The following is a 20,656-nucleotide window of genomic DNA, read 5'->3' as shown; positions in this document are numbered from 1 at the left end:
ACTATCTGTGCTTTGAGTCGAGTTCTTTAACAAATTAAAAAATGTCTAAAGTACCAAAAACTCTAAACTCTAAACACCATCATCAACACCAAGTTCTCTAAATCTATCATTCACTTATGTTTGTGGTCTTCGAAGTAACTTTTTTTATGTTGAGTCTTATCTCCTGCAAAGTTCACCAGACCTATCTGCTCTTTATAAGACTAATTTTAGTTCAGTTGTCTCATCTTGCGATCTTAGTGTTGATGGTTATCTTCCTTTAATTTGTAAAGACTCCAATAGTTACATGCTTGGTCTGGGCATTTACATTCATAAAAGTTCACCCATTTGTCAGGAAACTAAGTTTGAATCCACAGACTATTCTTTTTGTGCTTTCGTTTAGCACCACTTGACTCTATCGCTTTTCTCTTTGTTTTACATCACTCTCCTTCATCTAAAGACTGCACACTTTTGATGTTATTTCTGATCAAATTGACCAAGCTCTCTCTCCGTATTCTTCAGCCAAAATTGTTGTTGTTGGTGACTTTAATGCTCATCACACTAAATAGCTTTGCTCTAGTGTCAGTGATTCTGCAGACATTAAGGCCCACAACTTTTGCCTTTCTCAATCTCTAACTCAATTAGTCAACTTACCAACTCACTTTCCACACAATCTAAATAATTTGCCTTCTCTACTCGACTTATGTCTTGTTTTTAATCCTAGTCAGTGCTCAGTTTCTCCACATTCACCCTTATATGCTTTTGATCACAGTTTGATCTCTCTAAAACTATTATCTCTTTTTTCTTTATCATCAGAATCCCCTTATCATGGTACCCCTTACAACTACCTTAAAGCTGACTGGGACTCTTTCCATGATTTTCTTTGTGATGGCCCTAGGGTAGAAATCTTTTCGTCTGCTGTCAAATATGCTTTTTGCATAACTTCTTAGATTCAAGTTGGCATGGAATCTTTTATTTCCTCTCGATAATTCCAAGTCAAGCCTCACTCTTCTCCATGGTTTTCTGTTTATTGTGCAGCTGCAATTTCCAATCGAAACTATTACTTCAATATCTATCAGCAAAACAAATTTATATTTCATTCCAAAATTTAGGCTCTTGTGACTTCTGGAGAATCTTTAACAGTATCTATAATATAGGCAAATCTGTTATTTCACCTCTCTTGTATGGTTCAAGTTTTGTCACCTCACCTAAGGACAAAGCTGAATTGTTTGCTAAAAAAACTTTTCATCAATGCCATTGATATATACTCTTGATTCCACTATTTGTGTTCTACTTGATATAGCAGACAAACAGGTTGATCCATTGCTCAACATTCGTATCACTCCAGTTTCTGTATCTAAAGTGATTTCCTGCTTAGACTCCTCTACAGCTTGTGGACCAGACAACATAACTGTTGTAGTCTTGCAGAAGTGTTCTCAGGAGCTTTTATACTTTCAAAATTTAACAAGTGCCTATCGGAGTCTTGTTTTCCAGCCTGCTGGAATGTGACATCTATTTTCCCTATTTTCAAAAATTCTGGAGAGCAATCTGACTTATCTAACTACTGTCCCATTAGTCTTTTTCCTATCGTCCCATTAGTCTTCTTATCTATCTAAGTAAGGTTTTTGAGTCTTTAATTTACAAATGCTTAATCTCTCATCTTGAATCTAATTACTTACTTTTTGATCATCAAAATGGATTTCAATCTTCATGTTCTACAGCTGATTTGCTAACAGTAATTACTGCGAAGTTTTATATTATTAATTGAATCCTTCCTTACCAATCGTTGTATTAAAGTTGTTCTCGATGGACAGCACTCTTCTTAATATCCTGTCACCTCAGCGGTTCTTCAAGGTTCTATTCTTGGCCTTATACTCTTTTTAATTTACGTTAATGATCTTCCAGGTATTCTCACATCTAAGGTGGCATTGTTAACTGATGATACTACTATTTATTCTTGTCATGACAAAAAGCCAACACTCTCTGATTGCTTGGAGGGGCATTTGAGCTTGAAGAGGATCTCACTTCTGCTACAGCACGGGGCTCACAGTGGCTGGTGAGCTTTAACTCTGATAAAAAATTTTTTTTTTCAGGTAATCGTTATTGCAGTTATCTAGATCTTCCTATATTTATTAATGGTAATGTACTCAATGAGTCATCTATTCTTGATCTTCTAAGATTAACTTTTACTACTGATCTTCCTTGAAAAACCATATATCAAATTGATTGCAAAATTAGCATCTGCTAGGGTTGCATCTCTTTATTGTGCTCGCCACTTTCTTACTTTGTATACTATTCTTTATCTCTATAAATCTCAAATCTGCCCTTGTATGGAATATTGTTGCCTTATCTGGGATGGATCTTTCAATGATGCCCTTTCTCTTTTAGACAAGGTGCAAAAGCGTAATGTAAACATAATTGGACCTGTTTTTGCAACCAACCTCCAACCATTATCACATCATCATAATGTTGCTTCTATTTCTCTTTTCTATAAATACTATAATGGGCACTTCTCTAAGGAGCTAGCACCTCAGGTGCGGTTTACTAAAATTCATTCTCGTGTTACTTGTCATTCTATTAATTCTCATCCTTTTACTGTGGCTGTTCCTAAGTCCTCTAAAAATTCTTATTCATCCAGTTTTTTCCTCAAACATCAGTTGTTAGTAATTAGCTTCCTTTATCTTGTTTTCCTGATTCTAACTGTTAAGTTTAAATAAATTAATAAAATAAATAAACAATAACACAGAAAAGTTAATAAACAGTTAATTACACAAATAAATAAACAGTTAATACACATATAAATAGATAAAGAAATAAATTATCATATAAATATTTAATTAAATTAATAATTACTTAAATAAATTAGATTGGTTGATAATTTTAATAATAATACTATTTAAATGTAAGTTTTTAATTTAATGGTTTCTTTTTTATTTTCTAGGATGTAAAACCTGTCTATGCAATCCTATTGGTACAGCTGGTAATAAATGTAACCCAACAACAGGCTCATGCACTTGTAAAGACCTAGTTATGGGAATAAAATGTGATCAATGCACAATAGGGTACTATGGTTTTAGTAGTGATTTTCCAAACACATGTTTAAAGTGTTATTGCTCTGGAAAAACAAGTGAGTGTGATGCAGTCAGTGATTATTATTTGACTTCAGCTAGTACTCTGTTTTCTACAACACAAAATAATGTTGGCTTAGAAGGCTGGACTTCAGTTGATATTGATGGTAAAGATAGTGGCAAGTTAGAGTGGGACTGGGCACCACTTTATTCAGTTGATAGGTTTGGTTGTTTTACAAACGTTTATTAAAGAAAAACAATTTTTTTTTAAAAGAATTTATTTATATATTTTTTAGAAAAACTTGTTTTGTTCTTAGTGTCATAATAGTGTCATAGTGTTTTATTTTTATTATTTAGAGGCTTTGCAAAACTAACTGATACAAATAGTGATACCTTGTTTTTCTCAGCTCCAAGCATTTTTCTTGGAAGTAAACGCTCACTCTATATGTACTATATCACATTTGATTTAACTCAATATGATGATGCTAACCCAATGGATCCTACAAATGATGGAGATGTAATTATAAAAGGGAAAGGATTAAATTTTAAGCTAGTTATGGTGTTACCAAGACAACCAGCTACACATCCTACTTTTACTTCATATAAAGTAAAGAAAAAATTAAAATATTTGCTTATTTTGTAAAAGTATTTAAAAAAATACCTCATTAAGTTGTATATATATATATATATATATATATATATATATATATATATATATATATATATATATATATATATATATATATATATATATATATATATATATATATATATATATATATATATATATATATATATATATAAATATATATATAAATATATATATAAATATATATATATATATAAATATATATATATATATATATATATATATATATATATATATATATATATATATATATGTGTGTGTGTGTGTGTGTGTGTGTATATATTAGGGTGGTTCATATACCATAGCCAAAAAATAGAAGTTATTTCTAATCAAGTGCTCATACTTTTTTGTGATTCTATTATGTTTAGTAAAAGTATTTAAAAAAATACCTCATTAAGTTGTATATATATATATATATATATATATATATATATATATATATATATATATATATATATATATATATATATATATATATATATAAATATATATATAAATATATATATAAATATATATATATATATATATATATAAATATATATATATATATATATATATGTGTGTGTGTGTGTGTGTGTATATTAGGGTGGTTCATATACCATAGACAAAAAATAGAAGTTATGTCTAATCAAGTGCTCATACTTTTTTGTGATTCTATTATGTTTAGTACTGCCTCAAAGCACCTGAAGTTTGTATGGAATACCGGTTTACGAGTTTATGCATTGCTATTGCTATGCAATACTATTATTTAATATTAACCATTGTTTTCAAATATATTCCAACAAACTTACTTATTTAAAAAAATAGCACAATACATTTGTAAATATTAAATATCCTATGCAGTGAAATAAATATTAAATATTCTATATAAATTACACACTAGTCTGATATTTATAATTTCACAATAAGTTTCTCAAATATTCAATTTATAAATAAAGTACTAGAGATTGTTTTCAAAATTACTGAATAATACTGATCCATGTTTATTTGCTTACTTTATAAAGGTTAAAAAATAGCAATGGCTGTAACACGTGCCGTAAGTACTGTTTTATTAATTGGTGAGCCACAAGATACATTTGACGGTCGAAGGCAGCCAACGACTCGTGAAGTTTTGAAAGTTTATTTTCACCATCATAAGAATGAAAAACTGTCACAAAAAGAAGCTGTTAAACTTGCAATTCAACAGCTATGTGAAATTTGGGCCAAAGCAAGGGTATCAACGGCTGAACTGAGAAATATCATTAGAAAATTTGAGGATTTATCAGATGGTTACCAATACGTCTATTGCAATTAAAGTAGAGGAGTTGTTGCACAAATGACCCAAGAAGCAGAGTTTGAGCAGTCTATCAACATGTTGTTTGACATTTCTCACCATGATTGCGTGAATTTGATTACAATTGAAGAAGATAAACTGTTTTTGATCTATCAGCAGTCTGAAAGGAAATCGCCATGGGTGGTGTGGATAGGGACTTGTCTAAGAAAGAGGAAGACAAAAAGAGTGTCGAAAGAGGTGGAATGACAAGCCAAAGATAAAGAAAGAAAGAACAGTGCTGCTGAATCTGCAACTTTGTCTGGAGCAGGTCTGTTCAGTAGTTTTGAAGCTGAATCATCTTAAGACGAGGCATCTGAAGAAGAACAGGCCAGCTTCAATAAGACTCCAAAACGTGCAAAAGTAGTGGCTAAGCATGTTTTAACATTCGAGTCATTGCAAACTACCATTCAACTAGTGATGCAGTAGCCAAGGTGGCTGCCTGTGTAATTGGACGTCATTTATGGTACTTAAGCAAAGAAATGGTACCTCTTAGCCTCTTCTCAGACATGGTGACACTGAACACAAAGCAGAAAACAGTGAGTTGACTATGAGAGCACCTAGTTGGAAGAAATGAAGATCTTTCAGTCAAATATACAGGAAAAGAAAACCTCAGCGCAAAAACTCTCGATCATTTCATTGGACCTGCATCCCACCTGTTTTTTGCAGCCCTTCAAATTGACACCTCCTTTCTGTCAGAAGATGTAGATAAGTGGCCGGAACTGTCATCGTTCATCATTAGAAAGAACACTTCTGAATCTTTAAAAGTAATTAACAACAGCACTGAGAGGGCCATCGCTTTAGCCACTACATTTAATTCCTCACTGACTAAACAGGAAGATCAGAAACAATATCTGTTTCAAGTTGTTAAACAACATCGTAAATGCTTTTACTCAAAGAAAGCTACGCTACTTAATAAACATAAATAGACTTTAGTTGTCTGTTAGTAATAGGCCTACTGCAGTTGTGACGAACACTGAACTTGGAACAAAGCACTATAGGTCGAACTTGAATAAACAAATACCACTGGACTATTATGAATAATTGTCTACTTAGTTAATTAAACAATCAAATATTTACATTTTATTTATTTATTTTTTTTATTTTTTTATTTTTTTATTTTAGGTGCCCCAAGAAGTCCTAATGGTCTTGTCACAGAGCACCGCGGAAGTGCATTTAACCAGGAAGTTCACGCCTCCTTCCTTACCGTGACGCGAAAATATGTCCAGAGCTCGTTTCGAACCTGGGTCTCCTGCTTATAAAGCAAGCGTTCTAACCACTACGCCACGGCCACACGGCCCATTTACCATCGCATTTCAATAGCAAAAAGTGCAAAGTATGTTTACTTTCGACTCGAAATTTCAAATTAGCTCAAATTATGAAACTTCATGGTCTTTGAGACTGTTCTAAAATATACATTACACCAAAAATATTTTTTGTGGCCTATTTTATGAGCAAAAGGAACACAAAAAAGCAAGAGCATAAAGGTTTTGACCCTAATATATATATTTGTATATATATATATATATATATATATATATATATATATATATATATATATATATATATATATATATATATATATATAGATAGATAGATAGATAGATAGATAGATATATGTATATATACATACATTTTATATTCATATATACATATATATATTATAATATATACCCTTGTTCTTTTAAAAAAGATAAAAAAAAAATTACAATTAAATAGAATAGCTGCACCATAAGATGAAAACCATATATATATGGTTTTCATCTTATTGTGCAGCTATTCTATTTAATTGTAATTTTTTTTTTATCTTTTTTAAAAGAACTCTCTTTTAAAAGAAATGCCTATTTATTATTACAAGAAATCAATGTAGACTATATAATAATATAGTATGCGATCAATGGAGCTGTCTGATACTAAGCTTCTTTATTCCCAGTTCACTAAATCTTGTATCTTATCTCAGAAGTTAGGCTCTAGAGAATTTTGGAAAATTTTTAACAGCATTATTAACAAAGGCAAGTCTAACATTCCATCTTTAATTCATGGTACTGATCTTATTACCTCTCCTGAGGATAAAGCTGAGCTATTTACAAATAATTTTTTTAATTCAACTCTTGAATCTTATGGCCATACATTTCCTTTCATTCTTAATTAAATTCTTCTATGGCTTGTGTTTCAGACAGCAGTTCTGTCATAGTCTTACAAAAGTGTTGAACTCTCTTCATTTTTCTTTCTTAACCATTTAATAACTGCTAGACTGAGTTTTGTTTTCCTGCCTGCTCAAAAATGGCATCTGTGATTCCGATTTTTAAAAACTCTGGAGAACATTTTGACCCCTCCAACTATTATCTGATCAGTCTTTTATTTGTTATTAGCAAGATCTTTACGTCTTTAATCAACAAATTTCTAGTATCCTATCTTGAGTCAAATAACTTACATTCAGACAATACAGTTTTTGATCTTCTCTGACTTGCTAACTGCTGTGACTAAAAGATTTTATCCTTTATTAGATGGAGGCAGTGAAACAAGGGACTTGCTCTTAAAATATCTAAAGCTTTCAATAAAGTTTGGCATGCTAGTCTCCTCCATAGTCTTACTTCATATTGTGTATCTGGAAAAAATGTTGAGAGTATCCAATCATTTGTTTCTAACTGCTTTATTAAAGTCATCCTCGAAGGCCAACACTCTTCTACATTTTCAGTAACTTCTTGGGTACTTCAAGGTTCTATCCTTGGTCCTGTTTTGTTTCTTATTTAAATTAATGATCTTCGTGACAAACTTACATCTAAATTGGCTTTTTTTGGTGACAACTTAACTTTATATTTTTGTCTTGACAAAATGTTTCTTCTGTTTTTGATTACAGCTGAATAGAGCAAGCAGCTGATCTTGAGTCTGATCTTACTTATGTAATAGATTATGGCATGCATTGGCTTGTGCTTGTCAACTCTAACAAAACTCATTTATTTAATGCAAACAGCTATTGCAATACTGTCAACATTCCTGTATTAATGAATAGCAATCCTTTACTGAGTCCTTTTCTTTTTGGATTATCGTTCACTACTGGCTTCTCATGGAAACAATATATATAACTCATTGCAAAGTTAGCATCTGCTAAGGTTGCAACTCTTTATTGTTCTTGCCATTATCTTACTCCTAATTTGATTTTCTATATCTACAAATCTCCTATTTGTCCATGTATGAAACAAATAAAAATACTGAATCAAAAATCTCTTATTCGTCCCTGTATGGAATACTGTTGTCATATTTGGTTGTTATTTTGGCGTTGGCTGGTTCTTCTATTAATGCTCTTTCTCTTCTAGACAAGGCAAAAAAAAAAACACATTGCAAATGTAGTTGGACCTGCTCTATCTGCGGAGTTTACGTCTTTAAGTTTACTTTAATCTCCCATCATTGTTAAGTGGCGTTTTCTTCTCTTTTCTACAAATATTATCATGGTCACTACTCAAAGGGGCTATCATCTCTAGTTCTACTAACCAAAACTTATTCTTGCTTGACTTGTCATTCAGCAAAGTCTCATCCTTTTACTGTATCTATCTCTGCATGCTCTAAAAACTTTTATTCATCAAGTTTTTTTTACTTACACTTTCAAACCTTTTAAACTCTTTCCATTCTTCATAATTTTCAAGTCTTCTATCAACCATTTCCTTGCTCTTTAATTTTATTCCTTGTTTTCTATTAACTCTCAACTTAATAGTAGTTGCTTGCAGCCTTGTTGGGAATGAGTTAGATTAAAAAAGAAGTTAATTATTTTTTATTTATTTGCATAATTTATTATTAATTTATTTAATTTCATAAACTTTATTCTCATTTATTTTCATAAACTTGCAAATTTTCAAATTTATTTTTATCTTTGTGTCAAACAAAGAAAAATTCAAATAAATTTATTTTCTTCTTCATTTTGTTTTTTTAAAAAGTTTAAAAAAAGAACTTTTTCATTTTTATTTTATTCACCTCCCCAAGGCCCTGGGACAATTACAGTCAAGAAAGCTTTACTTTTTCTTATTTTTCATCGTGGTTAAAACCCTCTCTCAGCTCTATAAATCTAAAACATAAACCTTGAAAAAACAGTGCTGTACTACCAGGGACACATTGGGAGTTAAGCTCGAACTTTTTGTTTATAAAGATAAAAAAAGCCCTCTACTACAACACCACTACTTTAACTTCTACTACTTTTACTTCAACCCTAAACTCTCAACTTCAACTTTCTAAACTCTCTAATTCAAAGTTGTACTAATTAGTTACAAAAGTTCTAATTTTATTTTTGTTGTTTATATTTATTCTGCTGTAACAACAACAACATCAACAATACTAACAATAATGATAATAGTAATAATAAAAATAATATAGAATATATAGTTTAATAAGAAGAATAAATAGAATATATAGCATAATATTAATAAATAAAGAATATAAATTAAATTTATGTCACTATTTGATCTTCCTTTATCAAATCTGTACTGTAATAGTACAACTTCATAACATATTCATTTAAACTGCTTAACATCAATTTACACATTTATCCAACCTGATAACCATAAATAAAAGTGTGTAATTTTTTGTAGTTTTGGTCATTTAAATGTTTGTTGCAATATAAACGATTTAAACAATTAAAAAAATACGAAGCAATCAATGGTTTATATAAATATAATATTATATATATAAATTAATATTTTATACAAATTTATTATTTCAAGCTACTTTATTAATCTCTATTTATGTTTTTATTAATTTTATTAATTTATATTTAGGTTACTTTTTATGAAGTTTTTTGGAGAAAAGATAACATGTTAGGCGCTGTTCCAAGTAATATAGACATGATTCAGACTCTTAGTGATTTGGAATATATATACATCAGAGGAAAGTGGACTGCGGTATTTTTTTTTTTTTAAATAGGTTGTTTCTTTTACTAACTTTTTTTTCGTTGAAAGATTTGTATAAAGAGTCATTAATGCAGTTATATTTATATTATTCTATTGACTTTGTCACCAAAGTACTTGATCTGTTTTAGACTATTATTCTATTGACTTTGTCACCAAAGTACTTGATCTGTTTTAGACTATTATTCTATTGACTTTGTCACCAAAGTACTTGATCTGTTTTAGACTATTATTCTATTGACTTTGTCACCAAAGTACTTGATCTGTTTTAGACTATTATTCTATTGACTTTGTCACCAAAGTACTTGATCTGTTTTTATTGGCTCTTTATTTTTTATTATATCACGCTTTTTCATTTTTGAATATTGGACTTTTATCTTATTTATATTATTTGAATGTGAAGTTTGATTATCTTTTATTATTGCAAACTACTGTTCACTCTTGAATTTTTGATCTCAAAGCAATTTCTGCTGGGGTTCTGCTGTGAGTCTGGTAATTTTTAACAAAATTTTCAATTTGTAATTGTCTTCATTATTTAGTTTCCATAACTTTACAGTTATCTTCATTAAGGTTCCTCCCCCTCCTTTTACCTAACTCCTTATTTTCATTACTTTTTTACATACTGCTTTTTTTTTTTACCCACTCCAACCTTTATTTGCATCATTATTTGTGTCAGTTTGGGTTCTTGTTCTTCAGCCTTGTGTCTTGAACTGTAACCAATATTGTGCAGACCAGAACCAGTCTTTGAAATTTTGACACTAAATTACTCTAACTTTTAAGTTATTTCATCCTTGTTGGCCTAACTATTTTTAAAGACAATCTTGGTTAGTATCCTTTCAACACAGGGGATCCTCTTTTATCCATATTTACCAACCCTCTTTGATGTCAAGTTCTCCGTATTGTTCTTTTTTTTTCTTTACATTTTGTATGGAAACTGCAAAGTATCATTTTTTATCAAAAAGTACACTATTTATTATGAGTTAAAACTTCATTTTAAATAACAAATTAACCTCTAGTAACAATTTTTTTTTTTATATTAAAAAAATAAACTTTTATTTCAAAATAATCAAAATTGATAGATAGCCATCTTCAACTGTCATACAACTGTATATAAATATATAAGCAACAAAGTATATAATTGTAACACCCTGGGTTATATAAGTACCCTGTAAACTAATTTTTGCTTTTTAATTTGTTTGTTTTTTTGTTAATATTTTAAATATAAATTTGCATAACATCTCCTTTTTTAAAAAAAATAAAATTATATATTTTTTAAAATTAAACAATAATATATAATAATTATAATGTATAAACATAATAGTAAATGATAATCATATAGTACAAGCATTTAAAAAGATCATATATAATTATAAAATCAAATTTACTGCTAGGTCATGTCAGCATCATTATTTTTATTCACTGCTAAGTGTCATGTCAGCATTGTTTTTCATCATTTTTATTGTCAAATTGTCATTTTATATTTAAGTAAAATTTGTTCCTTCATTTTTTAATAAAAGTTTAACTTAGTTTAATATTTCAGATTTTATACAACTTTTTTTTCAGAATTCTGATGGTTTTGTTGGAATAACAAACATTGTAATGACATACAGTACATACAAATTACCAAAAAACTCAGGATTAAAAGTAGCTAAGAATGTAGAGTACTGTAACTGTCCTATCGCATATACAGGACAATTTTGTCAACATTGTAATGATGGTTATACAAGATCGCCTCCAAATGGTAATATCAATGATGTTTGTGTTCCATGTCAATGTAATCAGCACACAAATAAATGTGATCCAAACACTGGAGTTTGTTTTAATTGCCAAGACAATACTAATGGTAGTTTTTTTACATTTTTACATATAAAGTGAAAAAATATTAAAATAATTTTGATAAAAGGTGTTAGAGACGTTGAAAAAATTAAATCAACATTGTGTCATAATACTCAATATGCAAAGTGTAAATGGTGATATAGGGTATAGGGTTATTAGGGTAAAATAAATGTATTAATCTTATTATGTTTTTTTTTTTTATTTCAGGTAGCTACTGTGAAAAATGTGCAGTAGGCTTTTATGGAGATCCAACCAAAGGAAACAGTGATGACTGTCAAGAATGTGCCTGTCCTGGAGGACAGAATGCAAAAAATCAGTTTGCAAAACTTTGTTTGCTGGATAATGATGATAAACCAACATGTTATGGATGTGCAGTAGGTTATTCTGGAAGACAGTGTGAAACTTGTTCTGATGGCTATTATGGAAACCCACTGGTAAAATTGGTTTATGCACATTTAAGTAAAATTCTATAAAGCAACATTATTCAATTTTTAAGATATATTTTTATTTTTTCAATTAAATTCTTTTTGCAGAAAAAAAGATAACAATTTGAAGTCCTACTATAAAAAGTTGGACATCATAACAAAAAAATATATTCTTTTTACCATCATAGATGCCATTCACATGTTTATATATACTACCTTCCCAAACTCATAATATTTTCAAACACAAATTGATATTTTATTTACACCTAAGTAAACATTAAAAATTTGAAAAACAAACCCATTATTTTACCTTTTTATTAGGAATTTAAATAAAACATTAGTTCTGCAAGTTTTAATTTTCATTATTTTATTTAGAATTAATAAAACATTCGCTTTTCTGTTTTTTATTTTAATTGTTATGTTTACTATCTAAATAAAAGTTTCCTGTTTAGAATTCAAACTTATGAACCTAAAAAATAAAGTTTTTGCTCTTCTAAAATAAGGTTGTTCCAAAAAGTCCTAATAGTCTTGATTTTAGTTTTAAACTTTAACTGTCTCATAGCTGTATTTTGCTGTAAAATTAAAAAATCAAAGATGATCATGTGAAACAAGTCTAAAAACAAATTTCTCAGAAAATTTCTGACTCTGATTTGTTTACCAATTATGGATTTTATAAATGACATTGATTGTATTTTACCATCCTCTTGTCTCAAATGCTGTTATATATTTAGTACTCCATGTATACTTATACACATCAGCTTGTATTAATCTACAGTTTCTGATCCCCTTTAGAGGCATCCATCAAATAAATTAAAAAAATGATATCAGTGTTGTTTTTAAATTTAAAGTATTTCAATGTATATTTTATTTTTATTAAATTTAATTTTAAAAAAAGCATTTAAAGAAAAATACAAAAAGGTAATACTCTTATGTAACATCAGAGTAGACATTAATACAGTGAAAAAAATAGTTCTGAGTATTACATGTTTTTAAACTTAATTTAAGCACAGACATTAAAAATGAATAAACTATAGGATTAAGTAGAGAAAATTTAATAAATTTTTCTCTGAAGAAAAATCACTACAATCTTTTGCAGAACAAAAATCTTCAATTCAAAAACCTTCAAATCAAAAACCTTTACCACAAGGTTTTATAAATACACTGTCGATGTCAGGTTGCAGATGCTGATTCCAATTAAAATATTGCATTGTGTCAAAAATAATATGATTTGAAAATGGTACAGAATTTAATGTTATAGAATATTAACTTATTCTGGATGTTTTTACATTTAGCATTTTACATCTCCATATTTTTTAAATGTTATTTTTAATATTTCTTTTAATTTTATTACATGTTTAAATTAAACGATCTATAATTTATAGTTAAATTTTTGTTAGTAAATTTTATTATTTTTTTCCAACATCTTCACTTCCAACAAGGCTCCAAGCAACCACTATTAGAGTTGGAAGTTACTGTAAGAAAAAAAATGAAGTTTATAAAGCAAGATAATGATTAACAGACAATTTAAAAGATTGCAAATTATATGAATCAGAAAAACAAGAAGAAGGAAGCGAGTTGCAAAGAACTGATGTTTGAGAAAAAAAACTAGATGAATAAGGACTTTTAGAGCACTTAGGAACAGTCACAGTAAAAGAGTGAGACTTAATTGAATGACAAGTAATAGGAAAATGAATTTTAGTAGATGGCAGAAGAGACACTAGCTCTTTAGAGCAGTGCCCATTATAGTATTTATAGAAAAGAGAAAGAGAAGCAACAGACAGACAGCCTCCAACCAATAATGGTTCGAGGCTGTCTGCAATAGCAGGTCTAACTATGTTTAAAATGCGTTTTTGCACCTTGTCTAAAATAGAAAGAGCATCATTGGAAGATCCACCCCAGATATGGCAACAGTATTCTTTATAAGGAGGGATTTGAGATTTATAAAGATAAAGAATAGAATCCTAAATAAGAAAGTGGCAAGCACAATAAAGAGATGCAACCTTAGAAGATGCTAATTTTGCAATTGGTTTGATATATAGTTTCCAAGGAAGATCAGAAGTAAGAGTTAGTCCAAGAAGTTGAAGGGTAGATGACTCTTCAAGTATATTACTGTTCATAAGATCTAGATTATTGTGATAATGGTTAGTTGAAAAAAGTTGAGTTTTCTCTGAGCTAAAGTTCACCAGCCACTGTGAGCATCATGCTCTAGAAGAAGTGAGATCTTTTTAAGCGTAAATGCCCCCTCTAAGCTATTAGAGAGTGTTGGTTTCTTATCAAGACAAGAATAAATGGTAGTATCATCACCGAACAATCCCACCTTAGATGTGAAAATATCTGGATGATCGTTAATGTAAGTTAAAAAGAGTATAGGTCCATAGAAAGAACTTTGAGGAACTCCTGAAATAACAGGATATGAAGAAGAGTGCTGTCTATCCATGACAACTTTTATACTATGATTGGAGAGGAAGGATTCAATAATCTTAAATATATTACCAGATACACCATAAGAAGAAAGCTTATGGAGAAGACCAGCATGCCAAACTTTTTCAAAAGCTTTAGAAATGTCAAGAGCAATGGCCTTAACCTCTCCATTTTTATCTAATGCACGATAAAACCTATCGGTTATTACTGTTAGCAAATCAGCTGTAGAATGAGAAGATCCATATTGATGATCTGAAAGTAATTTATTAGATTCAAGATGAGAGAATAAGTTTTTGTTATTTAAAGACTCAAAAACCTTGCTTCTATAGCAAAAGACTAATGGGAGGATAGTTAGACAAGTCAGATCGCTCTCCAGAGTTTTTGAAAATAGAGATAACAGATGCCACTTTCCAGTAGGCTGGAAAACAAGACTCTGATAGGCACTTGTTAAATAGTTTTGAAAGTATAGACGACAGCTCTGGAGAACATTTCTGCAAGACTATAACAGGTATGTTGTCCAGACCACAAGCTGTAGAAGAGTCTAAGCAGGAAATTACTTTAGATACAGAAGCTGGAGTGGTACGAATGTCAAGCCATGGATCAACCTGTTTGACGGCTATATCAAGTAGAATCAACTAGTGGAATCAAGAGATGATATTGATGAAAAGTTCTTAACAAGCAGTTCAGCTTTGTCTTTAGGCGAGGTGACAAAATCTGAACCATACAAGAGAGGTGGAACAACAGATTTGCCCTTATTATAGATGCTGTTAGAGATTCGTTTTTTTATTTATTTTAACATCTGTTATGATACTGTAGATTAGTATTTAAGTCATTAAAGATTTTAATATTTGATTTTTGTTATTAATTGTTCGCTTAAAAATATTTACAGGATCCTAATGGTTCGTGTAAAAAATGCATTTGTAACAACAACATTGACGAAAAGGCTGCTGGTAATTGCAACACAACAACAGGTGTTTGCTTAAGATGTCTTAAAAATACAATTGGTAAAAATTGTGAATATTGCCGACCTGGTTATTATGGTGATGCTTTAGCTGGTACATGTAAAGGTATAAAATGTTATTTGAATACATACAAATTTTTTATTGATTATTTGCTGTCATTATATTTAGGGTAGATTAGGGTAATATGAGCACCTTGGTAATATGAGCATACTTAAAGATTTCTTAGATGTAAGCAATGAAGTTAAAGTTGCTTTTTATTTTTTTAATCTACTTTATGTTGTGGTAACAGAAATCAGTACAATTAGCGAAAATTTACATGCTGTAGTTAGCGACTTTCATCTAATTAAAATGATGTTAAACTTTTTGAATTGTTAAAATAATATTATCACTCATGAATAAATCTGTGGCACAAAATTCGGTGCTAAAATAATGAAATTGATTTTTTCATAAAGAAAAATATGTTAGCTAAAAATCCTGGTCAGGGTAACATAATCAGTTTTTGCCATGTCTAATAACATCTGTCCAAAAACATCTGTAAATAAAATGAGGTATAACAACATCTGTCCAACAACATCTGAAATTTTATTGATGTCTAATAACATCTGAGCAAAAATTATATGAATATTACAGATATAGTTACATCTTTTAAATTATCAAAGTGTAATAGCATCTGTGCAACTACATCTGTGGATTCTACAGATGTAGTTACATCTTTTAAATTATCAAAGTGTAATAACATCTGTGCAACTACATCTTTGGATTTTCCAGATGTAGTTGCATCTTTTAAATTATCAATGTGTAATAACATCTGTGCAACTACATCTGTAAATTTTAAGATAAAGTTATTTTTAAAATGAATCAACTACTAATTCATTATTTTAACCAGCTGTTATTACATATAGAAATTTATTCAGATGTAACTACATCTGAAAAAAAAAATTAACTAATAATGCATTATTTTAACTTGATGTAGTTACATATAGAAGTTTTTTCAGATGTAACTACATCTGGAGAAAATTCTTCCCGATGTCATTAGACTTGGAGAAAAATTACTAGATGTAGTTACATCTTTCTAAAGATGTTGTTATCGGTCGTTGAATTTTCAAATGTTATTAGAGTAAAAGAAAAATACAGATGATCTTGGACAAAAGTGTACAGATGATCTTTGACTACTCCACAGATGTTGTTGAACAGATGTAGTAATCTTTTACCAAAAATCCAATCCATTTTTGTTTGAAAAATAATGGATAGAAACATTTTGTTTTGACTTTATTTAAAGATGCCATTTTGGTGTAATATGAGCACACTCAAATTACCCAGTGTTTTTCATTGAAATTACCTAGTTTAAAGTCCTAATATAGCGGTGGTTTTAATTACTTTTTGAATAAAAACAAAACATAGTAAAAAAATTTGATCAAATGTATTTGATTTGATCAAATGTTTAAACAATAGTAAAGATTTTTCTGTAATTTAAATTCATAAAGTTTGAATTTTTATAGTTCAAACATTTGAGTTGATAAAATTGAAAAAATAATGAATTATAATAAAAATAAACTAATTTTTTTTTTTTTTTTTTTTTTTTTTGCGGAAAACATAGTAGTAGTGTTTTAATTAAAAGTGGCTTAAAATGGGATCTTTTAATAATAAGTTTTGTTAATAACGAATTGTTATATTCAAAAAATTAGTTCTAATTGTCAGGTTGGTATTTTTTTACTTAATTAATGTTATTTTTTTGTGGTCTGGGTAATATGAGCACTTTTGCTATTTTTTTAAAACCTCTGTGTTTTTAAGAAAAAATTTCAGGTGTCCAAATATCTAAGTGGATCATGAGTAGGACTCCCTAAAAATTGTTTATTTGCAAAAATTTTGGGTCCAGCATAATTATTTTTGAAAATATTCTAGTTTTTGCTTAAGGTGCTCATATTACCCTAATCTACCCTGCAGTGTGGTGCAAATTTATAACTTCACCAAAAATTCAAGATCTCACAAATAATTAAATAATTATTTTTAAATTATTCAATTGCTTAATATCTTACTTGATTAATATTTAATTTTGTTAATTGACTTGAAAATTTTAGAAAAATGATGGTGCAAAATTATAACCTCATTTCAATTTTACTCTATAAAATTCCATAATGTTTTGTATTGCAATTTGAATTTATTATTAATACTTTGTTTTATTCCTGCCATTCTAAATAACTTCAAATATTCAATTTGGCATACTTTCCAAATGTTTTCTTAGATCTGTTAGAGATATGTTCTTCCAAATGTGTACAATTGCCTTTTTCAATTCATCGACATTCGAATATTGTTTTCCTGCTACATAAACACATCTTGCTATGATGCCCCATATGTTTTTGATGGGATTTAAATCAGGTGAGAGCGCTGGCCATTCTAATAACTAAATTTTCTTGCTAGTAAACCATGACATATTCAACTTTGCTCTATGAATTGGAGCATTATCTTGCTGGAAAATAAAATTTGCGTTACCAAATTTTTGCAAAATATCATTCAAATGACCATTCAACAAATCTCTATATCCTTCAGCATTTAATTTAGTAATAATAAAGCCAATCAAAGTTTTTCCAAAATAACCGAACGCACCTCAAATCATTACTCCTCTGCCTCCCATAGTCTTTCTTTTTGAAAATATTTTCTCTTTTCTAATGTCACGCCAGTAGTGATTAAAACCATCTGGACCATCAAGATTGAATTTTCTTTCATCAGACCAAATATTTTGCCATACTTTTTCCCAAGTCATGTGGTCCTTGGTCCAATGAACGCGAATGCGTTTGTGCACTTCAGTTAATGCTAGAGATGTCCGTTTTTTTGCATATCAAAGTATGCCTGACTTGTTAATTGCACGATTCACCTTCCAACATGAGCATTTCAATCCCAAATCAGTGCCTATTTGTCTTGCAGAGATTGTATGGTTACTAGCGGCATGCACAATTCGCAAGCTAAGTATAGGTTTTCTACCACTTTGATACTTTGTGCAATAATTTGTTGAATCGTTTACAAAATTATAGATTAAACGTGGTGAGCATCTCAGTTTGCAAGCAACTGCCCTGCTTGATAAAAGCAATGAGTGTAATTCGTCTTGGCATTCGTTGAATGTATTTTATAATTTTAAAATGTAATAAATTTAATTTGAAAACGGAATTTGCTACTATTTGGCTTTTTTTGATTCAATTAACATGTTTATAATTGTACACCACGGTTTTATAATATGAGTTAATTAAAGTATAAATAGATTATTTATTAAATATTTTATTTATTTCAAGATTATTATAAGATTAAATATTTATTTATTTCAAAAAATGATTTACAAATAGAATTTGATCAACAAACTTTGAAAGATTTAAGGTTTAAGGTTTCTATATAGGTGAGGTTATAATTCTGCACCCCACTGTATAAATTTGATTGGTTTAAAATAATATTTTTACCTAACAATGTGTTAATAATAATTTTTATTGTATACTTGCTAACTTGTTGAAACACATTTTTTTAGAGACTCTTGTTTGGGCTGTCATGTTTATTACATGTTATGACACATTTTTCTAAACTGCATTTTAATATTTATAAATAAGTTTGCCTCAAGGGTAACCTGGGTCAAATACATTTGATCAAATGCAAATACAAATAATTTGAAATTATTATTTACAAGTTTAAATAATACTATTTGTAACGTAAGTTTTCCAAATAAAAATATTTTTAATTTGTTTTTCATCTTTCAACAGTCTGTTTCAGTTGTTAGTATTCAAGTGAATCTGTGATGTAATCAAGTAATGTCAATTTTAATATTTTAGTATCAATAAGTATATTCCCAAAATGATTTAAATACGTAATGACCTGTTTGAACTTATTATACTAAAAATACTTCTATTGGTGGTTTGTTTATATTAAATATTTTTATGAGTGATTTTCAATCAAATACAAATATTGAAAATATTTTTTGATCAAATGCAAATCAAAGTTCAAAGTATATTTTAATTGAATGAAAGTATGTATTTGACCCCAACCTTGAAGGGTTCAAAAACAAAAACTTTATGAAACTACTTAAACTCGACCCCTGTTCTCCCCTATTAAAAATTAATAAAATGATTTGTAATTAGTATTTTCTTTTAGAATGTTCCTGCGATCTAGTTGGATCATTTGGTAATGATTGTCAAAATATTACTGGGTATTGCTCATGCAAGCCAAATGTAATTGGTCGTACATGTGATAAATGTGCAGAGAACACTTTTAATTTTCAAAGTAATGCAGGGTGTGACCTTTGTCAATGTGATTTAATTGGCTCAGTATCTCAGCAGTGTGATCCTGTAAGTCTGTTTAAATATTCTTATAAATTATTAAATAGTCCTGTAAGTTCTATTTAAATATTCTTGTTGTATTCTATTAACTTAAAACCAAATCAATCCAAAACCAAGATTTTTTGCTTGGTTTTGGATTGATTTGGTTTTAAGTTAATAGAAATACTTTAATCTTAGTTTCAGGTTCACAATACTTGATAATTAATAGAATTAGACTTAATAATTTTTTGTTACTAAAACTTATTACTTGTTAGTTAGTTTTCATAATAATTATTATTGTTGAAATTAATAATAATAACAATAATAATAATAATAATAATAATAATAATAACACAAGCTTATAGTTATATTTTATGAAAAAATAGAATGCAATATTAAGTTGCATTATAATTTGAATCGATTGTGTCTAATATAGTTATTGTCTAACTTGTTTTTAAAATTCTATTGTTCTTGTTATTGTTCTGTTATTCTATTTTTTTTTGTTTGTGAACTTAGTTTGTTCCTATTATTTATTTAAAAAAAGTATATCTATGTAAACACAATTAAATAAGCTGCTTAGTGATTAAATGGTGATTTTTTACATGAAGTTAAATGGTGTGTAATGGATTTATGTAATTGATTATTTCATAACCTTTGTGAGTTACGTATTGGAAGATTAGGTCATCATTTGCTCTTTGTGTTCCTAAAGACAAAATTCTTAATTTTTTCAGCCTATCTTCATAGCTGTTTTTTCTTAACTTATTAATAATTTTTGTTGCTCTTAATAGTTTTCTACAGTTTTAATGGCACCTTTTAAGATTGA

The 20,656-nt window shown here is 28.9% G+C and overlaps 1 protein-coding gene across 1 annotated transcript in view; it reads left to right on the top strand.

The window, feature by feature from the left end:
• Positions 1 to 20,656, top strand: part of LOC101240038 (laminin subunit gamma-1) — an 80,447-nt gene that overhangs the window by 37,257 nt on the left and 22,534 nt on the right. The window contains exons 11-17 of the mRNA XM_065790614.1: positions 2,918 to 3,266; positions 3,402 to 3,651; positions 9,769 to 9,891; positions 11,461 to 11,740; positions 11,941 to 12,167; positions 15,469 to 15,646; positions 19,670 to 19,863. Of these exons, the coding sequence (XP_065646686.1) occupies positions 2,918 to 3,266; positions 3,402 to 3,651; positions 9,769 to 9,891; positions 11,461 to 11,740; positions 11,941 to 12,167; positions 15,469 to 15,646; positions 19,670 to 19,863 (1,601 nt within the window). The remainder of the gene's footprint in view (positions 1 to 2,917; positions 3,267 to 3,401; positions 3,652 to 9,768; positions 9,892 to 11,460; positions 11,741 to 11,940; positions 12,168 to 15,468; positions 15,647 to 19,669; positions 19,864 to 20,656) is intronic.

Source organism: Hydra vulgaris, chromosome 02 (genome assembly GCF_038396675.1).
Source record: "Hydra vulgaris chromosome 02, alternate assembly HydraT2T_AEP".
Taxonomy (NCBI): Eukaryota; Metazoa; Cnidaria; class Hydrozoa; order Anthoathecata; family Hydridae; genus Hydra; species Hydra vulgaris.
Note: the sequence above shows the minus strand (reverse complement) of the source record. Positions and strands in the feature narration are given on the sequence as shown.